We start from the raw sequence: 12,346 nt of genomic DNA on the forward strand, positions 1-12,346 counted from the left end.
GAAGTCTTACTCACAGCCTAAACTTTTAGACCCCTGAGTCAACCAAGCCTCAAGAAATGTCAGATCTCAATATTTTGTAAGGAAAAAACTAGCCTAACTTTTATGGGGGGAAGGGGTTACAATGTTGTTCCTACCGCAGAACCGTTATCTGTAGAAGAGAGAATAAATTTGTTTTATTTGGTATCTGTGGAGAAGTACTGGTACAAAACAAATGTCTGCTTCCTATGAAGAAAAATATTAATAATTAAGAGTTATTCACAAATAGAATGAGATATCTCAGAATATATAAGCGAGGTTAAGTAGCACTCTTCAAGAAGAGGCCATAGGGAATGGTTGTCAGGGATTTTGTAAGGGAGATTCTTGTTCAGATAATTTGGACTAGATGACTTCTGAGGTCCCTTTCACCTTTGAGATTTAATGACTCCAAGAACTAGAGTACAAGGCAAAATGAGGCAAGTGCAAAAGAAAACTCCCCAAAATGCTCTGAGTGATTTGATTTGGGAGAGATCACTCCTAGCTGGGGTAATCAAGAAAGGCTTCATGCAGGAAAAGCACTGGAGTAAGCACTTGGAAGAAGGGAGGGATTTTTAACAAGTGGAGATTAGGGGAGTAGGAGGGAGGTCTGTTTCAAGCACTGGGAGAACAGATATAATAAAGACACTAAGAGAACAGAGACTACAAGAAGAGGAGACAGTGAGTAATCCAGTTGGGTTGGAACACAGTGTATGAAAAAGGAATAGTCTGTGAGAAAGGTTAGAAAGATACATTGGGACCAAGTTGTAGAAGGTCTTGATTGCCAAGATAAAAACCATGTGCTTTATTTAGTAAGCAATAGGGATCCATTAAAGGTTTTTGAGTGGAGATACCCCTCAAACTAGGAAAGGGAAGTGACCATAGACAAATAACCCACATAAAAGCTGATTGCAGCAACAGGGGTGAAAGTCAAAGTTCTAAAAGGACTGTTATCAGTGAGAGTGAAAAGGAGAGAATCAATGTGGAAATTGATTAGATGCAGACAGCCTAACTGATCTCTGAGGGTGAAGTCCTAACAAAGATTTTCCCTTTCAGCAAGACTGCCTTTAATGACTTTAAAGTTTTATCTCATCTCTCCTGTCTTCTGGAATTCCTGGTTTCCTTGTAGAGAGATCAAGAATCATCTTCTACTCATAGACTCCCAAAGTTGGCAATATAGCCTCCTGGGAGGGAGGGATTGCTGGAACTGTAAGTGGGGAGGGGAGGGTAAGTAGCCTCAGGTGTAATTGGCGAGGAGGTGTTAAATAAATTAGGGGGCAGTGGAAGTATAAGAAGAGAAGAAAATTTTGAAAAAACCGTTTATACATGTTCATCTGTTGTGTTAACAGAGTTAAAGTTGTAGCGATTACATTATTTTCCAAATAAACACACAAAATGCAAGTTATTCAGTGGTCAAGTCCACCAATAGGTTTTAAAAAGGAAGTGTTGGCAGGGGAATGTGTCTCTAGTGCATTGGCAGGAATATGTTCTTGTAATGACTTGTTTATAATATATTGCTACATGGTTACATGACTCATTAAAATTTCAGTGCAGGAAAGAAACCACAAATTTACAATACATTATTAAATTTAAGATGCATCATTTAAAAAATATGTATATATATATATTAAAGAAATGATACAAATTAAAAAAAAATCTTAAAGAGTTAAAGAAAGTAGATTTCCAGAGATTATTGAGTACATTTTTTTGAAAAGGGTGCGGTAGGCCAAGTAAGCTTGGGATCCTCTGTTCTACATGATCTCCCCAGCTATTAGTGCCATCCCTCTCAGAATTGCCTTTTATTAATATACTTACACATGTGCATGTTATCTTCCCCCTTAGAATGCTCACTCGTTAAGGGCAAGAATTATTTCATTTGTGTCTCTGTGTTCCCATTACCTAGCACAGTACTTGGCATAAAATAAGAAATTTGAGTTACTGTGACTCAGATGGTGAGGTGCTGCAGTAGAGAGAGCACTAGACGTGGAGCCAGGAAAATCTAAGTTCAAATCCTGCCTGTTATTTACCAGCTATGTGACCCTATGCACATAAATGCCCTCATCTTCAGTTTCCTTATCTGTAAAACGAGGATAAAAATACCACTTAACAGGATTGTTGTGAAGGTCAAGTGAGGTAATATACATCAAACACTTTGTAAGGCTTGAAGTTCAATGTAAGCGCTATCTATTACAGAATCATAACTCTTTGGTTCAAATATCAAAGGTAAGGGACATACCTGTGAGGTTCTGCACATGGAATCCAATCAAGATGAGGGAATTCATATTCATTATAAAGGATTGCTTTCTGGGTAACAGGAGAGGAATGTATTGGGAAATGTAGGTGACATAAAAACAAAATATATCAACATGATTTTAGAAAGAGAAATAAGAATACCTATTATACTAACGTACAGATTACTCATCATCTATTAATCAACCAGCAAGCACTTATTAAGTGCCAGGCATTGTGCTAAGTACAAGGGATTCTAAAAAGGGCAAAAACACAAAAACGGCTACTATTAGGGGGCTTACATACTGAGAGAGACAACATGTCAATAAATGAGTGTGTGTAAGGCATATACAGGGTAGAAAGAAGGTAACTTAGACTTGAATGAAAGGCTCCAGTGACTGAGGGGTCTGCGGAAAGTTTCCCATAGAAGGTGGAGTTTACCATGGGATCTCAAGAAGCAGAGATGACAGCATTCCAGGCATGGGAGACAGCCAGTGGTACTTACTCACCAAGCTATTACACTGGCTGCCCTAATCTCTCAGCTCCCTGATTCCTATAAATCTTGTTATAGCCCCCAAGAACAGGTTCTTGCTAAGCAGAGGGGATACACACACACTCTCCTCCTGAGGGTGGTTCCAGACACCCTCAGGCCAACTTTTCATACCAGGAGAGAGCTAAAGGAAGCTCCTTTTTGGCTTACACCAGGCCACTCACTTAGGAAAGAATGCCTAAGTCCCTAATGAAACCCATTTTCACGTTCAAAAAAAAGTCTGCCGTGCCTGTCCCATATGTGCCCAAGTGAATGTTGAAGGAGCTGTCAAACCCCCTCCCCTCTAAAACCTGATCACAGAAGGTGCACTTATCCAGGTGAGGGTTGGCACTCACATGCAAAGGCTTTAAGGTTGTTTTTGCCCTAGCAGACACATTTCCCAAATGGGTCAAGGATTTCCCCACGCAGAACTAAAAAAGCCCAGAAGGTATCAAAAGTCCTCCTCAAGCAAATCATTGCCCAATTTGCTCTGTCCCATTCCCCTGCAAAGTGACAAAGCACCTGCCTTCACTTCCCAAGTAACCCAAAGAGTGGCTGAGTCACGAAAATTACTTACCATTTACACACTGCCTGGCAAACTCAATCATCAGATAAAGTAGAAAAAATGAATCACACTCTCAAACATGTTGACCAAATTATGCCAGGAAACTGGAGAGCACTGGGTAAAAGGTCCTCTCTGTGGGGTTACTACCGGTTCACTTCACTCCCCGGGATAATATTAAACTTAGCCCCTTTGATCTCCTGTACAGGAGCCTTTCGTCACATCTGATGTTCTTGTAGACGCAAAACAGCATTTAATCACCCAGTTTACAATGCACCTTGGAGCAGTCCAAAGACCCTGACTGAATATGCTAATGAACATCTCCCAAAATCAACCTTTCCTTGCAGTAAAGTTTTTACCCCAGTGCACCAGGGAGTATGATGTTTTGAGTATATATATACTTAAATATTTAAGTATACTTAAAGTCCTGGAAGGCCCAGGGGAGTGAGCACCTGGATACAACATGGAAGGGGCTCTCTCTGGTCATTCTTACAACTCCTACTGCTGTGAAACTCAAGGGCCTCTCAGCTGGACCCATGTGTTTCACATTAAACCTGCACATCCCCCTTACTTTCTCGGGTGGCCCAGACACCCCAACCATTCCAGCCACCCCTGTGAGCCACTTGAAGACCTGAAATTGCTGTTCTGGAAAGAGTCGCCCAAGGGGACTGCGAAAGGAAATGGGTGAAATCCTCCGGGTGATCCTGTCTCTCCTCTGTGCACTCCTCATTAATTTTTTCTTTATTTAACTCCCACTACTTGCTCTCATTTGCTGCCTTGAATCATTTATTCTGTCCTTGAAAATGTTCTTTTACTGCACTCCCCCATGTTTGTTCTCTGCCTGGCTTGCTGGCCTTTTGCCCAGGGTTGGCATGACACTGATTCCTTTGAAGAAAGTGAACCATGGGCAAGGAACTCCTTGGTTTATGTGAGGGTGTGGAATGTGGTGACATTCAGGATTGCTAGATCTGCTACTCATACCTCCATAGGAGACCTAAAAGAGGACCAACTGCAGTCCATCAATAATTCATATCAGGTTGAGCTCAGAGTTGAAAAAATATGAGAGAAGGTAGGATGGATTAAAGGACTGCACCATGATCTAATTTCCAGTGGCTCCACCTCTACCTGATTACTTTCCATTCTTTCCCCTATCCTAATCCCACACCCATGATTTTCCTTCATTTGTTATTTGGGCCTTGTATAATAAATCTCTTGGCCTTCTTTGTCTCCTCCAGACTGGCCTATGTCAATTCCCAGGTGGTCCTACAGGACAAACACCAACAGAAATCCGAGCGCCCAGTTTCAATTACTCATCTTGTGCCATTTACTTCCACCTCCCTCTCCCCTCTGGGACCCAATGAGGCAGGAACAGCTCTATGCCAGCCTGAAGAAGTTACAAAAGTAGAGACTCTCATCCCTTTTCCTAAATGATGGTGGGTCCCAGCTGTTTGAGGGGGGAATGATAATATCTTCAAACTGCCCTCAGCCCTAGTATTCTAACTTCCTTATGGGACACAATGAACAGTATGCCCACTGCCCCTAGCTAGCCACTGCTCCCACATCCAATCCACATATTTGAACAGGTGTGTTCTTGTACCCAACCACAATCACATCATCCATTTAACCCAAGACAAGACAACAGTATCTAACTATCCATCTTGAACAGATGACCACAATAACTAGCCAAACAGAAAGCAGCATGACCAAAATGTTTGACCATCGAACCATAGAAGGGACTCCCTCCTCTATTAATTAATCCCTTAAGAAACCCCTCCTGCTTTTCTAATATCACTCATATTCCTATATTCTATGGAAATTTTGATTGTGTAATCAGCATCATATACTCTATAAAATTGTCTGTCTTACCTTACTGAAATTGTAAGTTCCTCTAAAGAACTTAGCCACTCACTAGAGCATGAAATTGTAAATCCACAATAAATCTCTCTAACTGACTTGTACTCAGCATGAGTCTTTGGAATTCTTTGAGACATTCTACCACATCACAACCTGACCCTCACCAATATCTCATTGGAAAAAATACTTGATCTGGAAAATAGATCCAGGAGAGATAATTTTAAAAGTATTGGACTACTGAAAGCCATGATCAAAAAACAAAACAAAACAAAACAGCCTAGGTGTCATCTTTCAAGAATCTCTCAAGAAAAATTCTAGAACCAGAAGGTGAATCAGAAATTGAAAGGATCTACCAATAACCGCCTGAAAGAGATCCCAAATTGAAAACGCCCAGGAATATTACAGCCAAATTCCAGAGTTCCCAGTGATAGGATGCTTGGGTGCTTGTGCTTGGACCCCATTTCCAAGATCACATTTCTCCCTAGCCTCAAAACACCATGCCTGGCAGTTTTCTCCCTAGTCCAAGAACACTATGCCTTCAATTACTCATGAGTGGGCCCCAGTAAGACAAACTATCTTTCCCCACTACAAGAACCAGCTATAGAAATTCCCTTGTAAAAACAGGACTGTCTTATAACCACAGAATGTATTGATTCCCACAGTTACCACACACAATCCAGAGGTCAAGCTATAGACATCAGTTCTCAAAGCTATCTTGCGACAGATATAACAGATCAAACATATATTCCTTAGGAATCCCTTCCCCTGGTTTCCAGTAGTGAATGACACCTGTGACTAAGGTTGTATATTATTGCCAAATTAGCATACGTGCCAGATAATCCACTCCCTGCTTTTTCTATATAAGCTTTAGCATGATTTCTATTAGGTTGCAAATTCCTTAAGGAGCTTGGTCCACCATATTGGTGTTACAATAAACCTTTGCCAACTTGTTTTAAAGAATGTTTGAGTACTTGAATTCATTCCAGAAGACCTTCTACTGTACTTCAGTCCTTGAAGGATCCTGTGAAGCCCTTCAAACTTCATCAACAGGGCAAGGAGAAAATATTTCAAGCAGCCAGAAGGAAACAATTCAAGCATTGCGAAGATACAATCAGAACAGCACAAGATTTAGCAGCTTCTACATGAAAGGAGAAGAGGGCAAAAGAACTAGGATTACAACTGAGAATCACCTGCCCATAACCCATGGTGGGGAAATGAACATTCAACGAAATAGAGAACTTTCAAGTATTCTTGATGAAAAGACCAGTGCTGACTTGAAAACTTGACTTTCAGATACAAGACTCAAGAGAAGCATAAAAAGGTAAACAGGAAAGGTAAACAGGGACAAAATAAGGTTAAAATGTTTACATTCCTACATAGTAAGGTGACATTTTGGCCATTAATAGGTCTTGGGGAACCGTGGAGAGTGTGAGTTCAATTGGTTGGTAAAACTGGAGGCTGGATTTGCAAGGGGTTCAGGAGCGAATGTGGGGTACAAAAATGAAGGCAATGATTATAGAGAGATTATTTCTGAGAATTTGACTATGAAAGGGAGAAAAGAGATAATACAGTATAAAAGTACTATAAGCAAACTTATCCACAGAGGGGAAAGTGCTGAAAGAAAAGGGGATGAAAATAAGAATAAATATTTTAAGAATGGAGGAAAACATAAGCCTAACACTAATAACCTTAAATGTGAGTGGATTAAATATCCAATAAAGTGAAAGAATAGTAGAAGGGATAAGAAGTGAACAAACAATTCAAGAACTTGGATGTGAAAAAAATTAGAGAACCTTTTGAATGGTAACACTAAAGGATACACAACCACCCACCCACTCACCCTGACACAAATATATGTTCTCAGCACCACATGGTTTCCTTATAAAAACTGACTATGGGCTAAGGGACAGAGAATTTATAAATACAGGTAAAAAGAAGAAATCTCAAATGCATGCTGTGCAGACCACAACAAAATAAGACCAACTAATAAACAGGACACAAGCGAAGGATATAAGTAGAATATAAGGTTTAATGTAAATTAGAATGGGAATCTATATGTCTCACTTTAGTCTATCTTCTGAAATCTAATCCCACATCACCAACTACGTGTTGAAAATCTCTAATGGGATTTCCCTCAGGAACTTCGAAACCAACATTTTCTTTTCTCTTGTATTTTTTCCCTCTAAAAACTCCTCTCTTTCTTAGTTTCTCTTTTTCTGTTTGGGGAACTACCTTCCCTCCAGTATCGTAAGTTCACTTTTCTGATTTCATTTTTGATTCTTCACTCTCTCTACCACTACTTACATCAAATCAGTTACAAAGTCTTACTGTATCCACCTGCACAATATATCTCACACCTGTCCTTTTCGATCACACAGTCAATAGCCTAGCAAGGGTCTTATGACTTCTTAATTAGACCAGTAGACTCAAATAGAAAGAGGGGCCACTAAACCATGCCTAAGGATCCCTGTGGTCCTAGAGTGTCTTAGATAAAACAGATACTAATATTATCCATATTTCCACAGTATTTTTATGTATTCTATTAAATGTTTCCCAAATACATTTTAATCCAGGTAGAACCACATGTGAGAGTGTTTTAGGCTATGCATTTGACATCTCTGATTGGAAACATGACATTCAAAGATGGCACATTAGAGGGAACAGAGATGAATTCCCTCAATATTTTCCTCCAAACAATTTTAAAATAATTCCACACGTGGATTTTGGAGCAGAAGAGTTTAAAAAAGGTCTCAGTTAGACATTTTTTGACCTAAGAAACCTTAGGAAGCCAGCTGGAGAAGTGTGTGATACTGGATTGGAAGCCTGAGGGTAGGGGTGGGGGTTCACACACTCCAAAGCTTCTGTAGCAGCAGCAGCAGCAGCAGTGGCAGCAAGGATAGAAGCTTCAAAAGCTCTCAGGCCAGTGATAGTGAGGGAGTTGGATAGCTGGTCAGAAAAAAATGACAGCAGACCCTTGGTTGGCGCTGAGTAGAGCTGGCATTGATTGGCAATTCTATTGCCCAAATGCAATAGTGGGTCATAGTTCAATGGGGAAGACGTGAGTGCTGGGGATTAGCCACAAGGAAGCAAGGGTCCTGCTCACAGGTCCAAGGCAAAGAGAGCATTACCACTTGTGACTGTTGGGGACAAGGGGCCCTTACTGAGAAAAGAACACATTCCCTCCTCCACTCCAAATGCTGATGTCCCAACTAAAATCCTACTTCCTGTAGGAAACCTTCCCCAATCCCTAATAATTCCAGTATTTTAATTTCTCTTTTAATTATTTCTTGTATAGATTATAGATATCCTGCTTTGTATATATTGGTTTGCATGCTGTCTCCCCATCATGTCCCTGTTCATTTTCCGTCATTATCATTGTTTAAATCTTAAATTAATCCTGTGAGTTAGTTGCTATTTTTATATATTTTTTTCATTTTAAAGATTAAGTCCTGAGGCAGCTTAGATGTTACACACATGTATTTAATTGTAGTAACTCTATGTAGGAAGTCCACTAGCACTTCAAAATCAACTTCTGAACATTTGAAGGGAAATTCATCTCCCATCAACCAGGCCATCTACCAAACTTATCAATTTATATTAAGAATCTATGCCTCAGGTCTTGATCCTTAAGATGAGGATAGTAAAATATTTATGATCTAAATCAAAGGACTAATTAAAGATTCAAAAACCATAATCAATGTAAAGCACTTTAAAATGTATGAATTTCTCCATTACATCAGGAACTACTCCTCTATGAACATCATACTTTAATTAGTATTACATTGATTTGTACTCTTGTCTAATTCCCCTTAATAGCATGCTTAAGAAGAATTCCCATTTTGCTCCCTCAAAATAATACTGTTTGCAGGGTTTTTTTTATTTCATTTTTATTTTATTTTTTTACTTAATATATTTTTTTCCAATTACACATAAAAAGCATTTCAACATTCATTTGTTGGAAGATTTTGAATTCCAAATTTTTTCCCTCTTCCTCTCTATGCTTCCCCTTCCCCTCACCCCCAAGATGACAAGCAATCTGATATAGGTTAGACATCTGCAATCATGTAAAACATATTTCCACATTAGTCATGTTGTGAAAGAAACAGAACAAATGGGAAAAAAACAGAAAAACAAAGCGCAAATTGTATGCTTCCATCTGCATTCAGACCTCATCAGTTCTTTCTGTGGGTGTAGACAGCATTGTCCATCATGAGTCTTTTAGAATTGTCTTGGATCATTGTATTCCTGAAAAGAGCTGTCAATCATAGGAGATGACAGCAGTCTAACTGTTACTGTGTACAACGTTCTCCTGGCTCTGTTCTCTTCACTCAACATCAGCTCATGTCAGTCTGTCAAGGTTTTCCTGAAATCTGCCTGCCATCATTTCAGTAAAGAATATTTTAAAAGTATTTGCTGAAGTCAACTCCTTGAGCTGTGAAGCTTTTGCCTTGCTCAGGACCAGGTGTGAACCTGGGACCTCTGGAACCTGATTCTCAAGTAGAACCTAGAGTACCAAGGTGTGAATCTCTGGAGTTAGCACCTACCAGGTATGAATCAAGAGAGGTGGAGTCTGGGGGCTCTGAAGGATATAAAAGGGACGCATCATTAACTTCAGCTTCAGACTTTGACTCTTGGGAGCTCATATCTGGAGCTATAGAGCCTGAAGGAAATCCAGCAGGTCAACAGAAATAGAGAAATATGGCCGCAGCTCATTTAGCTGAAGACCTCAAGGAAGAGTTGACCTGCCCTGTGTGCATGGACTACTTTAACCATCCAGTGACCTTAGGCTGTGGCCACAGCTTTTGCCACTTGTGTCTCCTCAGGAGCTGGGAAGAAGCTGACCAACCCAGCTTTTGTCCTGAGTGCAGAAGGGCCTTCCAGATAAGAGATCTAGAGCCCAACCATCGTCTACGGAAGCTGGCCAGCATAGCCAGGAACCTCAGGCCCTACTTGCTGCAGATCAGGGAGGAAAGGATCATGTGTGAGAAGCACAAGCAGGAGCAAAACCTGTTCTGTGAGGAGGACCAGTCCTTTCTCTGTGTATCCTGTTTCCAAAGTCAGGAGCACAGCACTCACACAGTGCAGCCTCTCAACAAGGCTGCAGAGGCTGCTGGAGACAAGCTCCGGGAAACTTCAGATCTTCTCTGGACAGAAGTGGAGACAATTCAGAACAAGCTGACTAAGGAGAGACAAAAAGAAGAGATCTGGAATAAACAGACCAACTCTTGGAGGGAGATTGTTAGAGCTGAATATGGAAGATTGCTTGATTTCCTCCAGGATGAAGAGAAGTGGTACTTTAATAGACTGGCCTGTGATGAGATGGAAACCCTGCAGAAATTAAGAGAAAGGGAAGTCAGGCTCTCACAGCACCTTCAGAAATTAAGGGAGGAGATCATAAGCATTGAACAGATCTGCCAGGAATGCAATCTCCAGCTTCTACAGGTGGCAGGAAAAACATTTAGGAGGATTAAATCACTGCTGAGTGACCATCCAGAGCCTGCCAGACATCCATTGACCATGACTTGCATCACTGCGATGTTTGAGTTGATGAGAAAATTCAGGGTGAATGTGACCCTGGATGCTGACAGTGCCTCTCCCTATCTCATCGTGTCGAATGATTTGAAGACAGTCAGAAACGGAGGATGCCTGCAAAATCTACCTTTCACTCCAGAACGATTTGAAGATGAAATCATTTTGGGGGCTCAAGTCTTCACCTCTGGCATTCACTATTGGGAGGTTCATGTGGGAAACAGTCAGCAATGGACAGTTGGTGTGTGTAAGGAGTCAGTGAGCAGGAATGCTGATGTCCCACTCTTTCCTGGGGATGCATTTCTGATTACATATATACAAGATGAGGATACTTACACTGTGATCAGCAATTCCTCACAGATACCACCACAGTCAGTGTACCCTATCCGAAGGGTAGGGATTTTTCTCGACTATAATCAAGGCTTGATTTCATTTTATGATGCCCTGGAGAGATACTTTCTACTGAGTTTTCCATATTTTCCCTTCTCTGAGCCTCTGCGACCAATATTTTCTCCTTGTCCCCCAATAGGGGGAGAAAGTTCAGTTCCAATGTCCATCATACCATGAGACTTTCATAGCTGACCTCTCTTCTATCCCAGAGTCTTTATGACATATACAGTACCAAACTCTCAACTGGGTTCATGATGGCTGATAGAAAAGCATTTTTTCCTTAGTGAATGGATGTGATTCAACATCCATCATTTGAGTTCAAATCTAATTAGACAAATACAAGTTCAATTAAGAAATAAAGGAGACTTTTCAAAAAGACCACTATTCTCTTTTTTATTAATTTTATTTCAAACAAATACCCTTTAAGAAAAGAAGAAACATTATAAAATTAATACAAAGTAAGAAAAGAAAAAAAAAAGATTGCCATGTGCAGAGTAAGAGGATATAAAATATACAGCAATACATCTCCATTTCCAGAAAGCCTGTATAATAAATAAATGCTGCACATTGTTTTCAAAGATGTCCATCTTTTCTTTTTTTCTTTTCTCTGCTGCGCACTTTTTACTTTGTGCTTTATTCCTGCTTCTTTCCTCAGGCAACAACTGTTTGTATATGTAGACACACACACACACACACACACACACACACACACACACACACACACACACACACACACACACACACACACCCATACAGACATTTCTATGGTTAACAAGATATTAATGACCCTGAGAATGAGGAAACAGCACACTAGAGTGAAAGTGCCAGTAATCAAGTAGCAGGTTAATTCATGAGTTTTGTTATGAGGAAGAGATTTGCAAATTGTAGTAGTGATGGCAGAGATTACATGTACATATATATATATATATATATGTACACACATATATACATATATAATATACTTATATATGTATATATGTGTGTATTTATGTATGTGTGTGTGTGTGTGGAAAAAGAGTTATAAAGGGGGATTAGAAACACCCCGCACCCCACCCCCCAAAGCAGGCAAATCCCATAATCACTAAGCTTCAGATGTCCTGAAGTTCTGTAGGAACAGCATTGTTTCAGGTCCTTGGGGGTTTGTCACTTGATGGGTCACAGACCCAGAGTTCTGGGACAGCCACAGGTTCTAGACTCCTTGATTAGATTCACTTAAGATACACAGGCACAAGAATGCAGTG

General features: G+C 40.3%; 1 protein-coding gene and 1 pseudogene across 3 annotated transcripts in view; one reads left to right on the forward strand and one right to left on the reverse strand.

Annotated features, from left to right (window-relative positions):
• Positions 1 to 4,155, reverse strand: part of LOC140526819 (vascular non-inflammatory molecule 3-like) — a 37,357-nt gene extending 33,202 nt beyond the window's left edge. The window contains exon 1 of one of the 3 annotated variants that reach the window (XM_072643363.1): positions 3,943 to 4,155. Coding sequence is in view for 2 of the 3 variants with exons in the window: in XM_072643361.1 (XP_072499462.1) it covers positions 2,249 to 2,266 (18 nt within the window). In the remaining variant the exon portion in view is untranslated. Of the gene's footprint in view, positions 1 to 2,248; positions 2,312 to 3,347; positions 3,458 to 3,942 lie in introns of those variants that run through there. The other 2 variants (XM_072643362.1, XM_072643361.1) reach the window with 2 other exon arrangements.
• A 5,729-nt stretch (positions 4,156 to 9,884) lies between these two features.
• On the forward strand, positions 9,885 to 11,433 carry LOC140523826 (probable E3 ubiquitin-protein ligase TRIML1 pseudogene; annotated as a pseudogene).
• The last annotated feature ends 913 nt before the right edge of the window (positions 11,434 to 12,346 follow it).

The sequence above is a fragment of the Notamacropus eugenii genome, chromosome 2 (assembly GCF_028372415.1).
Source record: "Notamacropus eugenii isolate mMacEug1 chromosome 2, mMacEug1.pri_v2, whole genome shotgun sequence".
In the NCBI taxonomy this organism is placed as follows: domain Eukaryota; kingdom Metazoa; phylum Chordata; class Mammalia; order Diprotodontia; family Macropodidae; genus Notamacropus; species Notamacropus eugenii.